Raw genomic sequence first — 23,301 nt, 5'->3', positions numbered from 1 at the left:
CAGCCCAGAGCTATAACAATCTACAAAGGTTTCATTTTGTTGCTAAGGGTGTCAAAGTTCAGCCGAACCCTTAGATGGATCGAAATTGCCCAGTTCATTCCAAATTGAACCAAAACTTTATTTGATTTGGTTTTGGGTTGGGTTTTATAGAACCGCTAGACACTGAAACCCTAAAAAACAAATCGAATCCAATAAAAAATTGAGACCAAATTGACATACAAAATTTCCTATTAAATTCCTCTTATATACACGTAAACCTAAAAATCAATTGGATCAAACCCAATAGTAGTCAGATTACAAATCAATAATAAAAAACTGATAAGAAACCTGATCGAAACTAGGGCTACAATAGGATCGGGTTGGGCCGGGCCTTTTAAAACCCTAGCCCAACCCTGAGTCCCCTTAGCTGGGCTCAAGCCCGACCCGGCCCCACCCTCAGCCTGACCCTGATTGACCCTGATCACGAGGGGAAGGGAGATATGCATGGGCTGGCTAAGTTGGGAAGGGAAATGCATGTGTTGGCCAGGCTGAGAAATGGAGATGCAAAATGCAAGGGCTGGCCAAGCTGGTAAGAAGAAGAAGAAAGGAGAAAGAAGAGGAAGAGGAAGAAGAAGAAGACAGGGTTGGGTCGGGCCAGGCCGGGCTCGGGTGGCCCGACCCAACCCTGTCTCGGCCCGGCCCTAACTTAGGGTAAAAAATTTCCAACCTTGACCCACCCTCAGTGCTAAGGTATCTCAACCCAGGCCCTATTCGGGCTCAGGGCAGGCACTATCCATCAGGGCCAAATATGCACCCCTAATCGAAACTAACTCTGACAGTTTGGTTTCGAATTGGTTTAATAACATATCGAAACTGGTTCAGCCAACCGATTGACACCCTTACTTGTGGATATATACATCTGTATAGAGTTTTAATAAACATAATTGGGCACAGAATCATTCAGAGTTGATTCTGGTCCAACTGGCCTGAATCAATCCGATTCAAGGTGGATTGCAAAGAACATTATTAGAAATCGGCCGATTCGGATCTGATTCCAATTCAGGGAACTGTGAAAAGTGGGATCGGTGTAAATCGATTCTGATTCGAATCGGCTGATTCACCAATCCGATTCCCGGATTCCCCGATTCCCGATTCATAAAACCCTGCCTCTGTATCATATACTTGTATATAAGTGAGGACTGGGAGAGACAGAGAGAGAGAGAGAGAGAGAGGGAACATGGGTCGTTCTCGCCGGAAGTACAAGAAGTCGAAGGCAAAGGTGAGAGTGGGATTGCCGAAGAAGAACCCTAATGTCTTCAAGCCAGCTTTCAATATGCCCCCAAAGCTTCGGTCCCTTCTCGGCGATTCATCCGAATGGGACGCTAAGGGTAGTGTTCTCCGCAACTACAGGTCTTTCGGTGTCGTCTCTAACCCTAATCTGCTCGGTGTTCGATCTCGGACTTCGCACATCGTCGAAAGCGATTCTCTGCAAGTACTTCCTCCCGCTGAGACCACCCCAGCTCCTGCCCCTGAGTTCGACACCATCGATTCTGATAGCGATTTCGAAGAAGATGGTCAGTTTGTCCTCCCTTCCCCTCGTGCTTTTGTCTCAATTTCTGTTCTAAGTTCTAACTCTTAACATCCCATGGATTTAATTTGTTTGGTCCCTAAGGACATGGTTAAACCCCTTTTGGTACCTTCCCTTTTTTGGTACTCTTGTTTCCAGAAACCAAGCTTAACTAGCTTCTGTAGTCGTGCATAGAAGCGTTTGACGGTTAAGAAATGTTGTTCATAACTTCATGGAAGCTTTAGATTAAGAACGTAACAAAATGTTGCCATTGTTGCGTTTGCCTTGTGATAGGGTTTTAGTGTTGTTTGAAATTTATTGTGGTTACGTGGGAGAGTAAAGGAAAAAGTATTGAGAATGAGCTTTAGATAACATCTGATCGTGACTCATATGTTTGAAATAAATTGATCAAACAACACTTCATACTATGAATTCTGGGCTGTGCCAACCTTAGTGGAGCTTTCTCTTGTTGATTTCCATGGTGCAGCCATTCTCTAGTTCTCTCCCTAATTATTCATATTTAGGATCTCTTTGTATCTTCTTCTAGTAAAGATTCTGCATAGAATTACTTTTTAACACATAAGTTTAGTGAGCAACCCATTGAACGATGTCTTCTTCTTCTTCTTCATCAAATACCAATTAGGATGAACTCTCTGTTTAAATGTTAAGTCAGTCATTCCTGTTGAATTCGTGTTCAATTGGCACTTCATATTATAAAATTTGCCATTTTCTAGCTAACATCAGACAGTCTAATGCATTAGCTGGTAAAGGGGTGGAGATGATCTCCATTTAAAATAGTGTTACCTGGATGTGGATGAGAATTTTGTTCAGCCAATTCTTTTCTTTCGTTCAAATGCCTTTGGGTTGTTTTATTTCTGGGTTTTTGCTTTAACCTCCCCCCCCCCCCCCACACACACACACACACACACCAATGAACATTGAGGATCTTGAATTCTGAATTCTAAGTGTAAGAAATTAATGGAGAATTCAAAGGTGACCTTAAAATCTTTTTTATTTTCCTTGCTTGTCTAATTTGCCTTCCCAAATGAAGCTAGATTCTGCTTGATAAATTCCCAACTAACACTCCCTGATTCTGTGGGCTTGTGTAGATTTGAAATCTGCACTAGGGAAAAAACGAAGAGATGGGAAAACTGCACCTTTGCAACCTTTGACTTCCATACAACGTGTTCATGTCCGTCAACTAATTGAAAAATATGGAGATGACTTCCAGGTAAGTTTTTTGTTTCCCTGGCTGTTTCGTGAGTTAGTAAAATGGTTGGGTTTCTTCTTTCTCTTGTTGATGAATCATATGTGACCATTTTCACACTTTGGCAGAGTATGTTCATGGACACAAAATTAAATGCAATGCAGCATTCAGTTGCAACTTTGGAGAAACTGTGCAGAAGGTATTACATCAATCAGGATAAGAACCCCTTGATTTTGTCCCATTGATCTTGGTTAGCTTGTATTGTTAAATGGTTTCAGAAATTTTAAGGTTGTCTTATGTCTCTTGTGCACTTATGTATGTTATGGATTATTAGATAAATTATGCTTCCAAATTCAAGCCAGGTTTATCAAGGATTTGCCACGGTCCCAGGTTGAACATACAAAGTATACTGTTGACTTTAGGTTCTTTGATTACATAATTTTATTCAATTGTACTTTTGAGGCAATCTTTAGGTGATTATTTAACATTATTAATATTTGGTAGAAGTTTTCCTAAACTGCACATTCCACTCTGTAATCTATGGGCTTCATACCCATTTAATATTATGAGTAGTATAAGTGGTTACCTTTATTGCATCTCTATAACGTTGTGTAGTGAATCACTTCTTGGAACCTGATAGCAGTATCCCTAGGTATCTCTAGATAGTTTATTTTTCTGTACATGTATGATTACTTGGCTCGTTAAACAACATATAACTAGTACCATCCACTGCAATATTGTTGAGAGAAAAAAGCTGCCTGCTAAAGGCTTGAAGCATTACTCATGTTTTAAGTGTCACATAATGTCATATACCAGGTTCATGTGCTATCAGTAGGCATTCAATTAACTTTCACAACTGCAATGGGAACTAGGAAGAGGTCTTTCCCATGCATCCTTCAGTAGCGCTCTCTCTTTTGTTTTTTTTTTTTTTTTGGGGGGGGGGGGGTTGTGGGGAAGAGGGTCTGGGAGACTCAAGCCTGTGTTTAGTTTAGCAAAACCCTTTGGTGGATACCTACACAGTAGTTTTGTATTTTAGGCCTTCATCCTTGTGATGGATGACCCATGATGGTTTCCTGTATCTTCCTAGTTTAGAAACGTACATCATAATTAGAAGTCTTCAAACTTTGCCTAGCAAGGAATTAGAAACTTTTTCCAATGTTCATTTCTAGACTAGGAAGATACAAGAAACCATCATGGGTCATCCATCACAAGGATGAGGGCCTAAAATACAGAACTACTGTGTGGGTATCCACCAAAGGGTTTTGCTAAACTAAACACATGCTTGAGTCTCCCGACACCCCCCCCCCCCACCCAAAAAAAAAAAGAGGGGGAGAGAGAAAGCTACTCAGGACCTCTTCTTAGTTCCCATTGCAGTTGTGAAAGTTAATTGAATGCCTAATGATAGCACATGAACCTGGTATGACATTCTGTGACTCTTAAAACATGAGTAATGCTTCAAGCCTTTAGCAGGCAGCTTTGTTCTCTCGACAATATTGCAGTAGATGGTACTAGTTATATGTTTAACGAGCCAAGTAATCATACATGTACAGAAAAATAAACTATCTAGAGATACTGCTATCGGGTTCCAAGGAGTGATTCACTGCACAAAAGCTGCTAAGTCATGCATTGTTCATTACTCTTGGGTTTTTTTTTTACCAGATTCAAATTTCAAAGTGCCTCCTGGTTGCAAGAAATATAAAAAAGGTGAAGTGAAATCTAATTAATATTAAATTAGAAATTTTATTTTGGGTTCTTCTATTCGTTTTTTTTGTTTTTTGTGGTAAACGGTTCTTCTATTCGTTACTATGGAGAGTAAAGCAATTCACCTAACTATTTTTCATTTACCCATACAAGTTCTTTTTTGTTGGGTAATTTTGTTAATTTATTTTAAACAAATCTCTGCCCCCTATTGCTCTCCCTCTCCATCTCTGGCACCCCTCCCCTGCCCTTGCTCTTTCTACCCCCTCCACTGCAACTCCTGGAGCACCCTCTCTTGTAGTGTCTCTCTCCCCCAACTTTGTTCCCTCCTCAAATCAATTCCCTGCTACTCCATTACCTATCGCACCCTTTTGCCCCCACCCTCTGCTCCCGACACAAAGACTTCACTGTATTCGTGCTGCTCCCCCTCTCCCCCCCCCCCCCCCGGTTGATAGTTCTGACTCTGGTGAAGATCGTACTGAAGAACTTAAGATATCATCTACTTGGTTCTTGGCTGTTACTAATCAATCGCTCGGTGAAGGTGACGTAGGAGGGAGGAATATGATTGTCCTGATCATTGGCAATGATATCAACAATGTTGTTGTGCCACTGTCCTACACAAGTAGTACCCAGGTCGATACCAATGGTCTCCCTTTCGGTTCTTGTCACCATCACTGAAGCTCGGATGCTGAATGAAACCTATAACAGTAGGATACATATGCAACCTTCATGCCCATGTTGTAGAGAGATGTGGTGGATCCGGATGCCCTGTGCAAGGTCTCATGTATGTATTTAGTAGGTTTGGATGTCAAATCACCCCTCTTCGCCATCGTGAGAACCCTGGCCGGAAATCCCTCTCACACCCCCATTCCGCACAACATGCCCTGGCCTTGAAGATCGTTACCAACATCTCCTCTGGATGTTGACTACCTCGCATGAATCAAGCCTGATAACGATGGTGCTAGCAAAGGGCATTACTTCATCAAATGCGTCGGAGAAGGTCATGTGGATTTTGCCAAAGCTCACGGTTGCCACATCTGAACTACGTTGCAGCTAACCCAAAGTTTGACCATCTGTTCGATGAGGGCATGACCTGCACTTCCAAGGTTGTTCTCAAGGCTGTGTTGTTTGCCTATAAAGAATGGTTCGCGGCCATGTGATGAGGAGGAGCTTGGATGGTAGTGGCAGAGATCGTGAGGATCCAGGGCAGAGGTTTGCAGCAAACAGGAGGGTAGAGGTGGGACGGGTCAGGGGGGACGCAGTAGGTGATGGGGGAGGGCTGCTATGGAGAGAGAGGAGCCCATGTAGGATTTGGTACAATCTTCTTTCTTTGTAAAATTTCTATACCTACCCTCAAAATATTGAACATGTATAAAAAATATGAGCAAAAAAGTGAGGCGGATTTGTAAAACCGATGGTTACAATTCCTCTTTTCTTAGCTGGCTTTCCTATGCAAAATGGTTTAACTAAAGCCACCCTCTGATTTTTTTTTCATGGCTTTGGCTCAAGTTGAACCATTTATCTAACCTTAAGCTAAAAGAATCATAAACCAAAAAGTCTCCAATTCTAAACTGCTCAAAACAAGGAGAGAAGAGTTAGAAAAAAGAGGTTACAATATATTCGGTTTTACAAACAGATTTAGTTATAGATGGAGGAAGTTACAATGTGAAATAAAATCTTTTTCCACGACAAAGACCCACCTGTCATTGCTCCCTACTGCGGTATTACCCCCTCTCCCTTATTTGTGGTATGGGAAAGAGTTTCCAGAACTCAAAGGCGTTTTCCTTGCCTATACACATTCTTATTTTTTACTCATTTATTCAAGGACGGGAAAAACAATAAAAATGAGAATCTCTGTAGGCATAGGCTATGCCTTAGGTTCGAAGACCATTTTCGCTTGTGTTACATTATACTATAAAGCATAATTGGAAAACCTGGTTTTCTAACTTGGCTCATCTTTAATAAAACTTGGGACTTGGCTTTGTCAACCCTGTCAAGGCGACTCATATTTTTTAATTTTTAATGCACTAAATATGTATAAATTAGTAAAAAAATCTGAAAAATACAAAAAAGTTGGGGGGTGGGGGTGGGGGTGGGGAGGAAACCAGATTAAATAAGAATCACATATCAATTCATTTTGAGTTTATACCATTGAACAAGAGAATGGAGTCAAAGAGTTGAGAGTTTCTTACTGTTTTAGAATGGGGATTTATTATTTTACTCAACTCAGTTTCTAAGTGAATTGTCTTTTATGGTTTTTTTTATGATTAGACTTGTCGAGTTTTTCAGGACTCGAGTAAAGCTACCGAGCCTTATTTGATTCGGTCGATTTATGACAGTCTCATCATTTTTTATCCTAACCTAGTCTACACGCCTCTTGACCTTGTTTTCCAAAATTTTGACTCGACTAGAGTGACTCGTCCCAGTCAGAAGCCAATTTTCCAACTATGCTGTAAAGTACAAATCGCATTTTATTTGTTTTAATATATTCTTTTGATTTACAAAAATACCTTAATCTATCACTTTATTACATAATAATCCTTTGTAAAGAGATCACTGTCTAGTCATGTTGCACCAACACAGGTCAATAGCACACATAGAAGCATCAATATAGATGAGATTTTTTATTTCATGAGGCAAGACTACTATCATGAGGCAAGACTACTATCACATGCTCCTATGACTCTGTGCAAGAGCCACGTGACCAGTTATCATTCTTTTTCCCTTTTAAATTATTTCCCCACTACCCTATATCGTGCTCTCGCATCTCTCCAAACTGTTCCTATCCTCTCCCCCCTCTCTCTCTCAACCGCCTCCACACACTCTTCATCCCTCCCTCTTATTCCCTCATTCCAAATCTCTCTTCCCACTTTAAAGGTTGCTGTAGTCATTCTCACAATCGAACAATTTCTTCTAAATTGAACATATCAAATTTAAGGAGCCCTCTGAACCAAGGATTTAGTAATCAATCACGGCTGATACTGATCTAGATCTATGACCAAGGTTTTAAGTGTCCTTTCGTATCTGCTAAATACTAACCAACATGTATCGTATCTTGAAGGTACTGATACAATAGCTTAAAAAAAATTAGGTATTAGTACATTCAAGAAATCTCATCCTTCATATGGTTGTCAAAGCTTCTTTCAAGTGACTGCCTTGGCATTCAATACCTTGACAACTAGTGTCGCCTTGGATAGGCGGGCATTTTGGTTGCCTTATTGGTGTCGCCTAGATGCTGTAAAAACTATGTATTTAATCAATAAAATACACTTATTTCATTGTACTTTGTTCTCCTTTTTATACATATTTTAAATATTACTTATTTACAGAGGTTTATACTTCAATATTTTGCATATATTCTAAGAATTTCGATATGCTTTTCAACAATTTCCATACATATCTAGTGTATCCAATGTCTCTTCGATACAATACGTATCTTAAAATCACCTTTTCAATATGATATCCGATACTTTAAAACTTGCGTGACCCAGAGTAATGGAAATAAGGCTTGAACCCATGTATCCAAATCAATATCCGAAACTGATTGGAAACACATGCACTTAATTCTACATCAGATGCAAATCCTGATGGCATATGGATTAAACTTGGTAGTACAAAAACAAGTACACCAAAAAAACTGACATACCTTACAAAATGCAATAGAAAACAATAGAAGCCTGCATTAAAAAAAAAAAAAAAAAAAAAAAAGCCTAAAATCATACAGAAACCAATGATTCCTCATCATATGCAAATCCCTGATAGTAAAATGGATTAAACTTGGGATTCAAAAAACAAGTACACCAAAACAACTGAAATAATACCTGTGAAAATGCAATACAAAACAATAGAAGCCTCAAACATACAGAAACCAATGAATTAAAGTAAAAAATCAAGCAGGGTCTCAATTTCAAGGTTTTTGCATTACACACCCTCTCTTCATATATATATATGTGCAATTGCAAACTGCAAATTCTAGACAACTCTCTTGTGTGTTATTGAATTAAATTGATTTGGAAGTATTGTGTTTTCCAGTTATCATTTTCAGTCATAAATCAATAGTCAAACAGTCCATTGTCCTAAAAGCTATCTAAACTCATTAAGAGACAAACATAGAAAACTCCATCTGAAATAACATATTTGATTACACAATCATCCCCGAGGCGACAAACCTGAGCATATAAAACACCAAACCAAAGCTACATGTTGGCTCTCCATCTACAACTCTCCTCTAAAGATGGCTCCTTGCTTGGAAAACTGTGTCAATGGAACAGAAACTGCTGGCGCGAAGGCATGGTTCCAACGTGAAACATATTCTCCAAAAGGACCGAACCAATGAAGACATCAACAAATATTTGTACAAGGCAACAAGATACAAGAAATAAGGGTTTTTTTTTTGTTTGGGTAAGAAGAAAAGAAATAGGGGGTTACAAGCACGGAATGGTGCCACCATTGAGAGGTAAAATCTAAAGGCAGCTTTGGAGTGGTTGGCAGGTGGAGGGATCTCAGCGAACATCTTAACGAGGGATCTTCTTCCGACTAAGTATTTCCTGCTCTTTTAGACGATGTTGGAACCTTGCAAGGCGGGCTTGAAGGCTAACCAAACCTGCTGCTTTACGTGACAGCACAAAGCTCAACTGGGTCACATAGTTGTCTATCAGGCTTCCTGGTTGATCCACTTCTGCCAATAGTTTCATCTCCTGATAGGCAACAAAACCAGACACATTAGATATACACAAATAATAATGCAAAGTAACTCCAAGTAGGAAAAAACATACACTCAAGCTTCAGTACCATAAAACAGGAAATAAAAGAACGCAATTCAACAACTCCTCATGACAGACTAATCAGCTATTGTATTTTCAACTTCATAAAATAAAATAAAATAAAATAAAAAAAACCCTACCGTATTTTCAACAAATTAAATTAGTAATTAGCTGTCGAAACAAAAGAGATAACGAACTATAGAACATCTTCACAGCCAAAAAGCAAATGTATCAAGATAGAATTCTGCACTTACTTCACGGACGATCTCCATAGTATCTTCAATTTCTTTTCGATGAGCAGCAATTAAAGCCTCTTCTTCCTGTATCAGCAAAAACAAGGGAGTTCTAAAGTTATTGCAAACACTAACTCCCCATGCCAGATTGATGTAGAGAGAGAGAGGTATGGAATTAGAGCCAGCATGACATCAGTATCTTACCTCAAGTATTGCATTGATATCTCCATCTTGGCAGTGTGGTTCAGCTTCGTACCGTCTTGAAGCAATATTGTTTAGATTAGAATCATATGTAGGTTGTGGCTTGTAACTTGAGGACAAGTCATATCCCCCATTATCCTTTTTTGGCCAGTTGCCCTGTTTATCTGATTTTTCTTCCCTGAAAACTTTTCTACGAGGTGGAGATACCTTTTGCACTCTCTCCTCCAGCATATCATTTGAGGTTTGGGCAGACGAATAAGGTTTCTGGCTAGTAGAACCACCAATAGAAGATTTGCTGTTGGGCCTCTCTCTGTCCAAGGAACTAGACACCACCCCAGATTCCTCCCTTCCACTTAAGGGATAATTTGATGGTAAACTAGATTCTCTCTCCAAATCAGTAACAGAATTGTAAGAGAAATTCTCTCTCTCTGAAACCTTTTTACGCATATCCACCATTTTCATTTCTTGAGTTTGGCTATAAGAATCCTCTGGCTCAACAGGAACAGCCAAAGATGATGCTGAATAAGATTCCTTACTTGCTGGCAGTAACGAACCTGCACCCTGATCCTTCTTAGCATTCCCACCCTTGGAGAGACTTTTAACTCTGTTTACACAACAGTTACCATCATTAAAAATAAGAAATTGAAAGTTAACTCCTACAGCACGGTATTTGATTATTAAAACTAAGAAATTAAAAGATAACTTCTACTGCATGGTATTTAATTAGTTGACATTCAAAGCAGTAATACCTATCTGCATATCTCAATGTATTGAGTGTATGTTCACAGGAACCTGCATTTGGAGAAATGCAGGAGATCATAACAGTCCTAGAGTTGCCAACAAAGGAATCACGGAGAACCTCAGTGAGTTTACTCCCACGAAATGGGATATGAATCTGATCATTGTCAAGAGCACGAATGCACTCCTTGAGGGCCAAAAGGCTTTTGTTAATTTCTGCTCCTTCAATCCTGAAAAGGGCAAAGCAAACAAGTGAAATTAAAATTTTAGAACAAAATTAAGAGACATTCATACAACATTCAATCAGTGTAGAATGCAAGTTGGATCTACTGTCCAAACAACCTCACAAGAGATCACATACAATAGAAAACTTACTAACAAATACTCATTTATAAAATGTTCATGATTCTTTCCCTACACCTTGGCAGTACCATCCAATTTTGCAACCTGAACAAGCTTGTGAACCATATCTGCCAGCATGCCATTGGTGGATTGTCCTAATGATCTATATGGCAGCTATTTCCAAGTTTACAGTTTATAGTAGTAATGCATAAGGATACATGTCCTCAAGTTGAAGACAATCTAATTGCTAAAATTTCTACAGAACAGATACAAGAAACTGATGCAAGAAACTGTCTGAAACATGGTGACTTGAGAAAAATGGTGGTAACCATCTCAACATGTCATTAATATAATCGTCCATGCAAGAAACTAAAAGCATGAACCTTGCTGTTTTTAACAGGGACAGATTTATATATATTCCCAAATATATGTAAAAAGACACACAGAAACATTACCTTGTTTGTCTGTCATTATCAGTCGTGTCAGCACCTCGTTCACTACCAGCAAGATCGATAAAAGAAATCTTCCCAATAACTTTCCCTCCCTTGGACTCATTAGCATCGTTCTGCCTTTTAGATCCATTTATCTCACTGTGCTTCTTAATGGCAAGTTGTAAAATAGCATGTGATCTTGAAGATTCCTCATTCGCGCCAGTAGATCCTGTACTTCTTGCTGCATTTCCTCTCTCAATGTATTCCTTAACAATTTGTACATCCGAGACCTCAAATTCCTGCAGTCCAACAATGCAAACTTGTTGCCGACCATCTTCTCTCATGCAGAGTTTCCTGTTTAAGAACATTCAGAGCTATCAAATATTCATTGATATCCATTTCCAGGGAAAGGGGCAATTTATTCTATGATTCCTATAATTACTCAATGAGTAGAGGAGCTGTCATCAGATATGAGTATTTAAAACCCCAAGCCATAAAAGGAATCATCAGAGCAACAGTTGAGAGAAAATTTAACCTTCTATCACTGAGCAGATCAAAGAGTTTCCCACCATATATCTCAAAATAGCTAAGCCACAACTTAAATCTTTGATTACGGTATGTTGGCTGATGCAACAATCTAACAATGTCTTCTACTGCTCTCAGAGGCAGAGGTTGCATGGTGAACGTCTTGCCACTACCTGGAAATTAAGTAGAGATGCTTAAATTGTCATCACCCAAAAAGAAACTAACGACAATAATGAATGAACTATTTATTTATTCATTAGTAAGTTGTAAGTAAGAGAACTAATCATGATAACAATGACCAAGACAATTTAAAACTGTGAAGAATATGAACGTCGATATAATAAAATGACTTGCTAAATGGGAAGAAGGCAAAAAAGGGAGCTTGCATGGATCACAATCCAACATCATAATAATGGCTGGGGAAAAAAAAGACATTCTGAGATGTTCTGGCAGGCCAATGCATTTTCCAACAATAATCTAGGCCTTCTTATTACTCATGGAGACTCCAAGGGGTGATACTGAGATGAATGCCTGAATCTCTACACACCTGTCTGCCCATATGCAAAGCATGTTGCTTTTGTCCTCTGAAATATGGTGGGAATAATTGGCTCTACAGTCGCACGATACACCTGCCCACAAAAGCGCATAGGTTATTGATCAGAACTTTTGTTTCTCAAGTAAAAGCAATATCAAGAGGATATAGTTTACATCAAGTGAATAAGGATTGTGATTTAAAAAATGACTAACACAAACATTAAATACCGGAAGCAAAAAGAACTGATTACATACAGAACATCAAAGACCATAAAATGATAAACCAAGAACACTGGCAAGTTTTCCTAAAGGAACATCTAAGTTTGAAGCTCTAACTCTGCTAATAGGATTGTTACCTCGTCATTGTTAACATGCTCATTTAGAACAGCATCAAAACAAAATTCATGCTTCTCCACGTATGCGGTCAAGTCCACCTTCCACAACAGGAACAAAAATTAGGTTCTTCTAAATTTAGCAAGGAGAAGCCCCACAATGGACATCAAGTGATACATGTAAAAGCAACTGAGCAATATTCAAACCTTAAGCTTTGGCTCATGAACGGTTAAGTACGCATTATCATACACTGTTACAATATCATCTTCCTTCCTAGACAGTTCCTTCTTGTTTAAAGGTCTTTTCCGCACCTGGAACAAATATCAAAAAATGAATACGAAAATAAATTAATTAGAAAGAAAACCTCTCACATGTCTGTGAATCACCTAACTAAAATACAAGTCAAACCCAAAATGGTAAAGGCACAACTTAAGCCATTGACACCTGTCCATGATTGGAGAATATGCTCTAGATCAGAAATGAACTCTCCTTTCCTTTTCTATTAGGTAAAGAAACTAATTTATCCATAAACACAAGGTTAGCGGGTGTAGAGTACGACTAATCTGGAAAACTTCATACAGAAAACTTGGACAAGAGGCAAATTCCAGCCAAGTGGCATGCTTCCCATGTGGTGAGAAAAAAGGGTCATATTTATAAGTTTATCTTTTCAATAAAAGCAGTGGAGCATTGTAGATGTAGCAGATCAATAACAGTCCATCATTAGGTGGACAGTCTGCATGAGATACCAGATACTGCTTAGAACTAGATTAAATTGAAATGCAAGATACCTAATATCTACAAAAAAATTAAGATATCATTCATTGAAGATATTGAAAATATGTGCCAATAAACAAACAAGAAGGCAGTATAGCATGAAACTATAACCTCACGAGGTTTATGCATTTGTTACAGAAGAAACATAAGCCCTTGTTTTATTTCAAGTCAAAATAACTAAATAACTGAGGTATAAAGAATAAAGTCATCAGATAGTGGTGAGTTACTACAAAATGAACCAACATACCACAACTTTAATCTTAGCCACATTGCTCTCTTTTATGCTAGCCTCTTTGTCATTCGTTGGTAGTCTAGTTGGGACATCTGTTTGCACTCTTTGTTGCCTGCTACTAGTTGCATCAAAGTCATCCTCAAACCCCTTTGTAACAGGCATGAAAGGCGAAGGCTCAAAGAGTTCGGACATAACATGCTGCAAATAGGATAAAACACAAGATCATCAACAAAAAGTAAATATCCAAAAATGCCATTACATATGTTAAACAATCATTTAATGCTGTCCTACAGGAGGATGAAGCACCCATGAAAATGGTAAAAATTAAAGTTGAAACTGGCATAATCCACATCTTTGCGACTTTTTTAACTCAATTTCTAATGCCCACTAACAAGCAACATAATGCCAGGTGAACCAAGGTGGTGAACAGGCTCCTTGATGCCCAGGCCATATGTGTTGGGGTCCTCTACTGCCGTGTGCGCCCCAGACACAGCAAAGTGGCGAAAAGACCACCCTACCCCTGCTCGAGCGGGGGTAAGGCGGTCTTTACCGCCTTGCTGTGTCTGGGGCGCACGGCAATAGGGGCAGCTCAGAAGTAGAGGATCCGGGTCCCAGACCATAAACACATACAATAATAATGTAGGGGTTATGAAGGTAAAAATATAGAATCGAGGGGGTATAAAGTGAGACATTAGAAACATATAAGGGTAAAAGGAGAAGTGATTGAAATTTATAACATGTGGAGGGTAATTAAAAAAGCTCAAGTTTTGGGTCAGAGCGCCCTGGCACATATGGTGAGTGTTGCCTTGGACCTCAAGGGGTATCATGTCCATACGTGATGTGATGCAGTTACAAGCAGGGTTAGATAGGAATTTGCTTACTTGGTAGGGTTATTTTTGTAATTGCATTTTTGTTTTGTTTTATTACAGAGTTGGGAAAGAGATATGTAGGATTATTCAGTTACCTTTTCTGAAGTAGTAGTTTCCAACTTGTTATTCAGTTTCTATTTTCAGTTTATGTAGGAAATTAGAAGGTTTTTTTCTTATTTAAATAAGGTTTTCTTCTTATTTAAATAGCCATGTAATCCCATCATTGGACATAATTGACTGACATGGAATAGCTTTCTCTCAGTTTTGTGCGTGCGATATTGTTGACCGAGATATCCTTCCTTTCTCTACCGTGATCGATTTTCTGCCAAGTCTGTTTCTCTCCTCTAATCTTAAGTAAGGTTTTTTCTTTCTGTTTTTGATCTTCTTTCCTGAATTCCTGTTTCTAATTGTTGAAATTTCTTGCCGTTACTGGTTCTTATTGTTTGGCAGCACCCTTGGGTCTTATGTTATGTTTTCTCTTTCTGTTTCTGATCTTCTTTCCTGAATTCCTGTTTTTAATTGTTGAAATTTCTTACCATTACTGGTTCTTATTGTTTGGCGACACCCTTGGGTCTCTGAGAAGAAGCCCTGAGGATCCACCATTCCAGCCCCTTTAAGCCTGAGATTTTGGGGTGTGAAACCCTCCACCTAATGCAACCCTAGCCCTTGTTTCTCATGCCCTAAATCCAACCCTCCTGCAATATATCTCACTGAACCCAAATCCAACTATCACCCAATCTGATTCAGGGATTTATTATTAATATATTACCTGGTCTTTCGGACTATTGTTGCTTGGAGTCTACAGAGCAGGGAGCTGTGAAATTACCAGAATTGAAGCCCTGGGTGGAGGGCCATAGAAATCACATGCGAGCTCCCTCCTTCCGCCTTTGCTATTTCATCGTGGGAAAGAAGATTGAATCTTCTTTTACACTTGAGCCTTATTATTTTATATTACAAAAAGGCCCTAATTCTTAAAGTTTGATTCTGTTTAAACCCCTTCCCAAATTAATTTTCAAAACTGTCCTGTTTTGTTCCCTTTAAATTTAATTCCTGGTAAGTCCCTTGATGCAGCTAAGTTACCTAAAGGGCTTATTTTATGGTAAATAAGCCTTGGGTTCGGTTATGTATATGTTGGGCCTTTGATCCCATGGGTTTTCTTTGTAATAGGTCACTTTAATGGGCCTAAAATATGAGTAGAAAGTAGGAAAACGGGATTTACTCCATTAGTTTAGTTAGAGTCCTGTTTTCAGTCAGCTTCTTTCATTATTTTAGTTTCCTAGTCAGTTTATGTTAACTTATTAGTTAAGGATTGGGTTTTCCTATTTAGTGTCTGAGTCTGTTTTTGAGTCTTCTATGTAAGTTTGCAAGGGGCTACAGCCTTGTACATGAATTTGATTAATGAAATTTTGGCTTGAGCCTTTTATTTCATTCTGTGAGACTCAGATGGCTATGAGATGCAGTGCTATGTGGTGGGATACCATTAATGGCTGGTGGGATTCCAGTCGAGGCTAGGTGGGATGCTTAGTCATATCTTCTTCTTCTCCATCAATACTCAAGTAAGAAATCCTCTGTTTTCTGTCATTGTTGCTGCCTGTGATTTGTCAGTCCTATCACTACGAGGATTGCTGAGTTGGAAGGTGAATCTCTAATCTGATCTTTGTTCTAATGCTTGATTGGAATCAGACGGTTTTAAGATAAGTAGAACGAAGATGGGGTATATGGTGTGTAACTTTAGTTACATTAGGACGGATAATGACGTGGTGAAAATTGATGAGGGGGAGATTCCACATAGTGATTATTTTAGGTATCTAAATCATAAATAAAGGTGATATAGTATTATATAGAGAATGATATTTCATAGAGAATTAAAAAATAGGATGAATGAAGTGGAGAGGTGCGTCTAGAGTTTTGTGTGATCATCGTATAATTTTAGAACTGCAAGGAAAATTTTATAGGACAATCATAATTGGCTATGATGTTTGGTGTGGAATGTTGGGCAGTTACGAAGCATCATAAAGATAAACTCAATGTAGCAAAGATGAGGATGTTGAGATGGATGAGTGGCAAAACTAGGAAGGATAAAGTAAGGAATGATCATATTAGAGCTGATTTGGGAGTAGTTCCAATACGCCATTTGAGGTGGCACGACCATGTTCAACGGAGGCCTTTGGATGTTCTAGTACGAAGGAGTGATTTGATTCAGATTGAAGGAACTAAAAGAGCCAAGGGTGGATCTAAAATGACCTTAGGAGAAGTGAGAAAAGACATGCATAGCTTAGGTCATATATCAAATATGACCTCGAATAGAACTGCTTGGAGGGCAAGGATCCATGTAGCTGACCCCATTTAGTTGGGATAAGGCTGAGATGTTGCTATTGGTGGTGGTGGTGGTGATGAGGCCGAAACTAACCACGCTAGTCTTTCACCATCTTCCAATGGACTAGTAGAGAAAGCTCCTCTCTTCTGACAGAAGGGAAATCTATTGCATGACAAGGATTCTGAGGCAGTGCATACAATTGTCGACACAAGAACAGATGCTAACCTCATCTCCACAGACTTAGTTCGGATAACCTCCCGTGAAAACATCTTCTCAATAAAATATATGTGCGAAGTTTTGGTCCTAATGCTAGAGAATAGGACAATGCAGTTATACGAGTTAACTTACATTTTGGGCCGCTTCGATACTAGGTACCTTGCCTAGTCAACCTCTAGCGCATTGTGATGTTCTCTTAAGACAACCATGGGAATATAAGGTTGGTATCCTATATGGTGGTGCACGAACACCAAAAGGTGAAACAGGTATGTTGGTGTTTCTAATGTTGCCTCACACGTTAATGATATGCCTTGACGGCAACAGTTCTCTCTTGCAGCTATGGGTCAATCCCTCTTCCTCACTCATGGAGTTGCAGTCCAACCTCCTCACCAAGTTGCAATCTGACCTCAATGTCAAGCCACTACAGAAGCATCTTGGGTTTGTGACCTAACTCGATGGAGTCGGGTTCTTTTAAGAGTGAGAGAGCTGATGCAGTTACATGGGGTTAGATAGGGGTTTTCTCATTTGTTAACTTTATCGTTGTAACTACATTTTTGTTTTATTTTAGTATAGAAGTTGGGAAGCAGATATGTAGGATTATTTGGTTTCCTTTTCCGAAGTAGTTTCCTATTTGATTATGTTCTATTTTCAGTTTAGATAGGAAATTAGAAGTATTTTCTTATTTGAATAGTTGTCAAAGTGCTAGGCGACCAAGGCGTTAAAAAGGGGTAAAAAACTAAGGCACCACCTAGGCAACCAACGCGCCAGACGCCTTGACAACTATGCTTATTTAAATAGCCATGTAATCCCCTCAGCGGACATAGTTGAATGAACTGGAATAGCTTTCTCAGAATTTTGTGTGTGGCGGTATTGTTGGCCGAGATATCTTTCCATTCTCTCTCTATCATGTTCGATTTTCTTCCAGGTCTGTTCCCTCTCTTCTAATCTTCTGCTATGCTTTTTCTTTTTGTTGCTGATCTTCTTTCCCAAATTCCTATTCTTAATTGTTGAAATTTCTTCCGTTACTGGTTCTTCTTGTTTGGCGAAACCCTTGGGTCTGAGAAGACGACGTGCAGATCCACCATTTCAGCCCCTTTAAGCCTGAGATTTTGGGTGTGAAACCCTTTACCTTATGCAACCCTAGCCCTAGTTTCTCAAGCCCTAAACCCAATCCTGCTGTAATGTATCCCACTGAACCCAAATCTGAACCTGTAACTATCGCCCAACCTGATTTCAGGGATTTTTATTATTAAAATATTACCTGTTCTTTGGGACTATTGTTGCTTGAAATCTATAGACCAGGGAACTGTGGACTTACCCTTAAATTTCCAAGAGAATTGAAGCCCTGGATGTAGGGCCGTAGCCATAGCAAGTGAGCTCCCTCCTTCTGCCTTTGCTGTTTCATCCTGGGGAAGAAGATAGAGTCTTCTTCTTTTGCAGTTTGCGCTTAAGCCTTATACTTTTATATTACACAAAAGACCCTAATTCTTAAACTTTGATTCTGTTCAACCCATCCCCATATTAACTTTCAGAAATGTCCTGTTCTCTTTAAATATAATTCCTGATATGTCCTTGCTCCTGATAACTTTCCAAAAGGGATTCAGAACTTCCAATTAATTACAGAATTGCCCCTCAACTAATAATTTGAAATCTTTATCATTCTTGTGGGCCCACAGCAATCCAACTTTAGGGGTTCAAAAACCCAGGATAGCATTATGATTGCTTGACAACTATGTTTGTACACTAATCCCACCAGCAAGCTAGACCTAATCATATACATTAGAGAAGAGATAAAATAACTAGAATAATAAGACAACATATGATTCTACAACAAACATAATCCAAGAAAGTAAAATAACACAGAAATTCAGAGCATTTTTTTATTTATTTTAGTAGTTTTACAGTCCATAAGCCTTCTAAAGTTCACAGTTCCTCTGATCCCCTTTCACTTTATTCAGCTACACATTACCCAAACTCAATGGGGTTCGTGATAGGCATCCTGTTTCGCCAATCCACTTCTAACACCTTGTTTGCCTCCATTAAATGTCTTCCAAGCCATATTCTATTGTATTTAGAATATGGGAGAGGAATCGACAACCAGACGGGGCATATTGGCATCTTCCATCCCAAGCCAATGGGGGGTTGCATTTCGATAGATGTCGGTTCATCATACAGGGGGTTCACATAGTTATTGAGAGAGAGGAAAGAGAGTATCAGTGATTGTGAGAGGACATGTAGGCAGTGTGGCCGTCCATTTCCCTTAGAATAAACATCATAGGTGCACTTCTCCCAAATGTTTGACAACAAGAGGAAATCATAGAAGACTATTTACCAAAATATTCCATATACCTGACGTGTTCAGAATCTGAGTTTACTGTTGTATCCTTTACAAAGCATGCAAAACAACCATTGTAGATCTTACTCCCTTAACTCTGGTCACCTGAGGCAGCTCCATCAATACATCTGTGATAGAGCTCAGGCAGCTCCATCTATATCTGCAACCTCCTTAGAAGCAGAATCCCAATCCCAAAGATAGGAACCAATTCACATATACAAGTGGTAAATCTAGATTATCAAACACTCATTACTTTAATTATTTCCACTGCCCCATTATACAGAAAAAGTAGAGTAGCTTCCCCACCCATTCAATTAGGGTTGTTTCGTAGCCCCGAGTGGACCAGGGATTCTAGCAGGGAAAACCTCCATCTCCTCTCCTTCAAGAACTACATTAACTTCAGAAGAATTTCCATCGTTCTACATTCCCAACCTCATGCAAATGATTCCTAACAAGTGGCTATTAACAAGTATAAACACCATCTCAACAAGATCCTTTCATCCTCACTTATCAATCTGACAGAAACCCGGCAAACATGTGCCACAACTCACATATTACCAGCAGACCAGAAACATAGTGGCAAACTGAAAACATTGACCCACAAACATCCAATCTCCTTAATTCATGACAGCTGGATGAAGGAATTCCAACATATGTCCACATTCATGGCCATGAAAGTATCCACTGCACATCTAAAGAAATGCCTTCACCTCCCTTGATTGATAAAAGAAATGTAAAAAAAAGAAAAAGGTGAAAAACCAAGGTAACAATCATTTCAAAATTCCATCTCACCTCCTGTTTAGAAAACCATCTTTCCATTTCTTCCATTGCGAGCGCCCAAACATCAAAACTACCAGCCAACCACACCTTAAAGAAGTTTATACCTACACCATTTTCACCTTTTCTGATCATCCAGATAACAGAAACATTGTTTATCAATTCCTCTGAACCCCCAACCCCTTACCCATTGACAATTGACTTTAATGCATAGTGCATACAAACCCACAATAGAGACAATTGAACCCATATCTAGCATATGTGTTCCTCCCAATCCCCTCTCCGGGTTGGAAGTCGATTTCCACTTCCAATCATATCTGGTAGAGGATCAGAAACCTAACCCTCACACAAAAACTGGACAATGGACAGAGAAACAGTGAAATACACACATACAGGGGCAACTAACAGCCAGACAACATACCATCAGAACTCAAATCACCATTTAAGAAACAGGATTCTCTCCCACCTAGTATAGTAAATTATTGTCTCACACACTTACAACAGGAGGTTCTTTGTTTTTATTTCAGTTTTCCAGTGTCATGACATGAATTTAGGCATCTGAATGGACCATTAAAAGAAAAAGGTGCCCTTGATCAACAGAGAGAAAAACTCCATCTACATTCATTCATTCTCATGAGACTGAGCCCTATTCAGGATTTAGAAGCAACTATGTCTGGTGGAAATGTCAAGGAACTAAGGCAAACCTGTGTGCCCATTTTCTAAAGACTTGGAGGAAAGGAGACAAAACTTTTACTTTTATGCTGACTAACACTCACCAAAAGGAACTCGAATCCATACAGAAGATCAACCCCAAGTAAAGATTTCTAAGCTTCAATTAAATTCAAGCATGCAACCCCTGACTAAGGTCTTGAATTAGAAAAACCCAGAGAAAACTGCGAGTCTTTAGATTTGCTTTTGGAATACTCAATTAGTTGGCTTAAGCTTAGTCCCAGAGAATACTGTTGCAAATTAAGTTGCCATGCTCGTATGTTACAAAACTCTTATATCAAAAAGTGACAGTGGCCATTGTACCTCAGAAAGAAGCTCGGTATCATCCATAGCATGAAGATCCAAAAGACCAGCTCCAAATTCACCTCTGAGTTCAGGGGAGTAGAAACCTTCTGTTGTAGCAGCCACTCCTGAGCTCTGAACAGTTGGGGTATATGGTTCAGAACCAGAGTCCCCGTTCAAGTTGAGGTTTCGGAACAATTTCAAAAGCTTTTGCTTTTCTTCAGCAGATTGTGCTCCATAACCCTTGAATGACATAAAAAAAGTTGGCTGTTTATTATCTGACTAAGTTACATCAGAGAGGATGTGCAAATAAAAAAATATATATATACACATATAACATAATAATAATTAAAAAAAATAAAGATTTTATACTCATGAATACCAGGAAACAAATTATAGCAACCAAAAGGAGAGAAATTTTCAAACAAAATAAATTCCAATTCCAATTCCCCGCAGTTTAAAGATTAGGCAGCAACCTTGTGGCCACAGGTTAAGACGAAACACAAAAAAAATGGAAGAACAAGCTTCCCACGAAGTAGTCGTGAATGGGAAACGTAAATCCAGAAGCAAATAAAGTGAAATACTAATTGAATATGTTAATTCTCAATCTTTTACCACCAATATGTACTATAAGTGGGAAAACACAACCCCTACTCCATATAGAAGGGAATGCTTATTCAAACCATAATTGGTTCAATGACGATGGAACTTCCTTTTACTTTAATTCCCATAAAAATATAGTAATAAAGCAGCATTGTCGTACCTGCATGAGGAGGTTTGGGAGAAGACGATGGTCAATGCCAGTTGAAGCCAAAGGAGAGGCCAGATGCTGCAATCCTGCAGATTGGAGCCACCGTGCCATGACCGCATCGCCGGCATCACTTGGAGGGCCTGCGTTGTGCAGGGAAGTCCCTCCAGGGTGATCGTACAGAGCAGCAGCCGCAGCAGCGGCATTGCTCTGTTGCATGTGGCCACCCATGTGGCGCTGCGAGCGACGTTGCGGAGCCAATTTTCACACTTTGTAAACAAACACTGCAAGAAAGATATATCCAAATCTTCATAACCACACACACACAAAAGAGGTAGAAGAGACAAACACAATAATCTTCGAGAGAATAGATTGAATAAGTGACAATTCGAACCCTAAATCTACTGATCTCAACGAATTATACTCACGAGGAGGGGAAAATTCAAAGATCAAGCAAAACATTAACGTGCTCCCTGGCCAATCGAAATTCAAGGCCACTGCATCTGCAATCGAAGCAAATTCGACCTAAGCGGCCGAAATGCAGACGATTCGGATTGCAAATCTAATCTTAGATCGTGGATATAGAATCGTAACATTTTTTACTATTAAGAATCAGAACAACCGAAAAACAAATAAGCGGAAATCATAAACGAGTGATAAAAACCTTACCAAATTATATCCAAAACAAGGTGTTCATTCGGCGCAGATCCGCTGTAACACGGTTCGTTCTTTCAAAATGCACAAAATTTTCAAATAGATCCACGAGAAATTATGGAATCAAAACTCCAATTTCGTTGAAGAAGATGAGGTTTTGAAACACCTTCATCGTCCACCCTTTCTCTCCCTCTGCGACTCTCTCTCTCTCTCTCTCTCTGTGTCTTTCTCGCGCTCTGCAATTCCTTGTGACGATGACAGAGCCTGCACGCGGGAGTACGCCTTCATATAATACTATAATTTTTATGAAGTTGGTATATCGGAAGATATATTTCTTCAAAAACCAAAAAGGTTAAAAAATGGCTGTATTTATCGCAGAAAGACCAATATATCCCTATGCATTTGTGAATTTACGTACTCCTTTAAATTGGGAGAGACTTCCCTAAAGGGCAGTGTGGCCTGTGCCAACGGGGGCAATGGAAACCAACACAAATTATCAATAGGGGTAGGATTTCTGCTTGGGTGGGGAGATCATTTCACCCTGTCTACATCACACAACGATGCATCAAATAGAGAGGTTTTGGTCATTTCCACCGGGGCATTTATGCCCATCCAATGGCCATAAAATAGACAGTGCACATACACAGCAGGCCGTGCATAAAAAACTTTCACCTTAAGTTTTAACTCCCTAGCTATGGGGAAATTTACACCCCCCCCCCCAAACAAAAAATGGAAAGGAACCAAGGGATGTAGGGACTTAAATAAAATAGATTTACAGATAGCTGCCAAGAAGCACAAGCCAGAAAACACAATGTGT

The 23,301-nt window shown here is 39.3% G+C and overlaps 2 protein-coding genes across 4 annotated transcripts; one reads left to right on the top strand and one right to left on the bottom strand.

Moving 5' to 3' along the window:
• Positions 1 to 1,216: 1,216 nt before the first annotated feature.
• On the top strand, positions 1,217 to 3,336 carry LOC122659832. Its single transcript, XM_043854973.1, has 3 exons — positions 1,217 to 1,553; positions 2,656 to 2,777; positions 2,882 to 3,336. The coding sequence occupies exons 1-3, from the start codon at positions 1,217 to 1,219 to the stop codon at positions 2,996 to 2,998; spliced, it is 576 nt and encodes a 191-aa protein (XP_043710908.1). The 3' UTR covers positions 2,999 to 3,336.
• Positions 3,337 to 8,427: 5,091 nt separating this feature from the next.
• On the bottom strand, positions 8,428 to 22,716 carry LOC122659830 (kinesin-like protein KIN-13A). 3 transcript variants are annotated; one of them, XM_043854969.1, is made up of 15 exons: positions 22,500 to 22,716; positions 22,225 to 22,333; positions 21,846 to 22,114; positions 21,104 to 21,325; positions 13,573 to 13,755; positions 12,758 to 12,862; positions 12,575 to 12,652; positions 12,232 to 12,313; positions 11,695 to 11,857; positions 11,184 to 11,513; positions 10,398 to 10,616; positions 9,652 to 10,252; positions 9,469 to 9,534; positions 8,864 to 9,148; positions 8,428 to 8,826 (listed from the first exon to the last, which is right to left on the bottom strand). In XM_043854969.1, exons 3-14 carry the CDS (start codon positions 22,059 to 22,061, stop codon positions 8,966 to 8,968), a joined length of 2,448 nt encoding a protein of 815 aa, XP_043710904.1. In that variant the 5' UTR covers positions 22,062 to 22,114; positions 22,225 to 22,333; positions 22,500 to 22,716; the 3' UTR covers positions 8,428 to 8,826; positions 8,864 to 8,965. The 3 variants fall into 3 exon arrangements, with proteins under 3 accessions (XP_043710904.1, XP_043710902.1, XP_043710903.1); XM_043854967.1 differs by having other exon boundaries at positions 22,259 to 22,333; XM_043854968.1 differs by lacking the exon at positions 22,225 to 22,333.
• Positions 22,717 to 23,301: the final 585 nt, after the last annotated feature.

The sequence above is a fragment of the Telopea speciosissima genome, chromosome 4 (assembly GCF_018873765.1).
Source record: "Telopea speciosissima isolate NSW1024214 ecotype Mountain lineage chromosome 4, Tspe_v1, whole genome shotgun sequence".
NCBI classification, from domain to species: Eukaryota; Viridiplantae; Streptophyta; class Magnoliopsida; order Proteales; family Proteaceae; genus Telopea; species Telopea speciosissima.
This window is presented reverse-complemented; position numbering and strand designations above follow the sequence as displayed.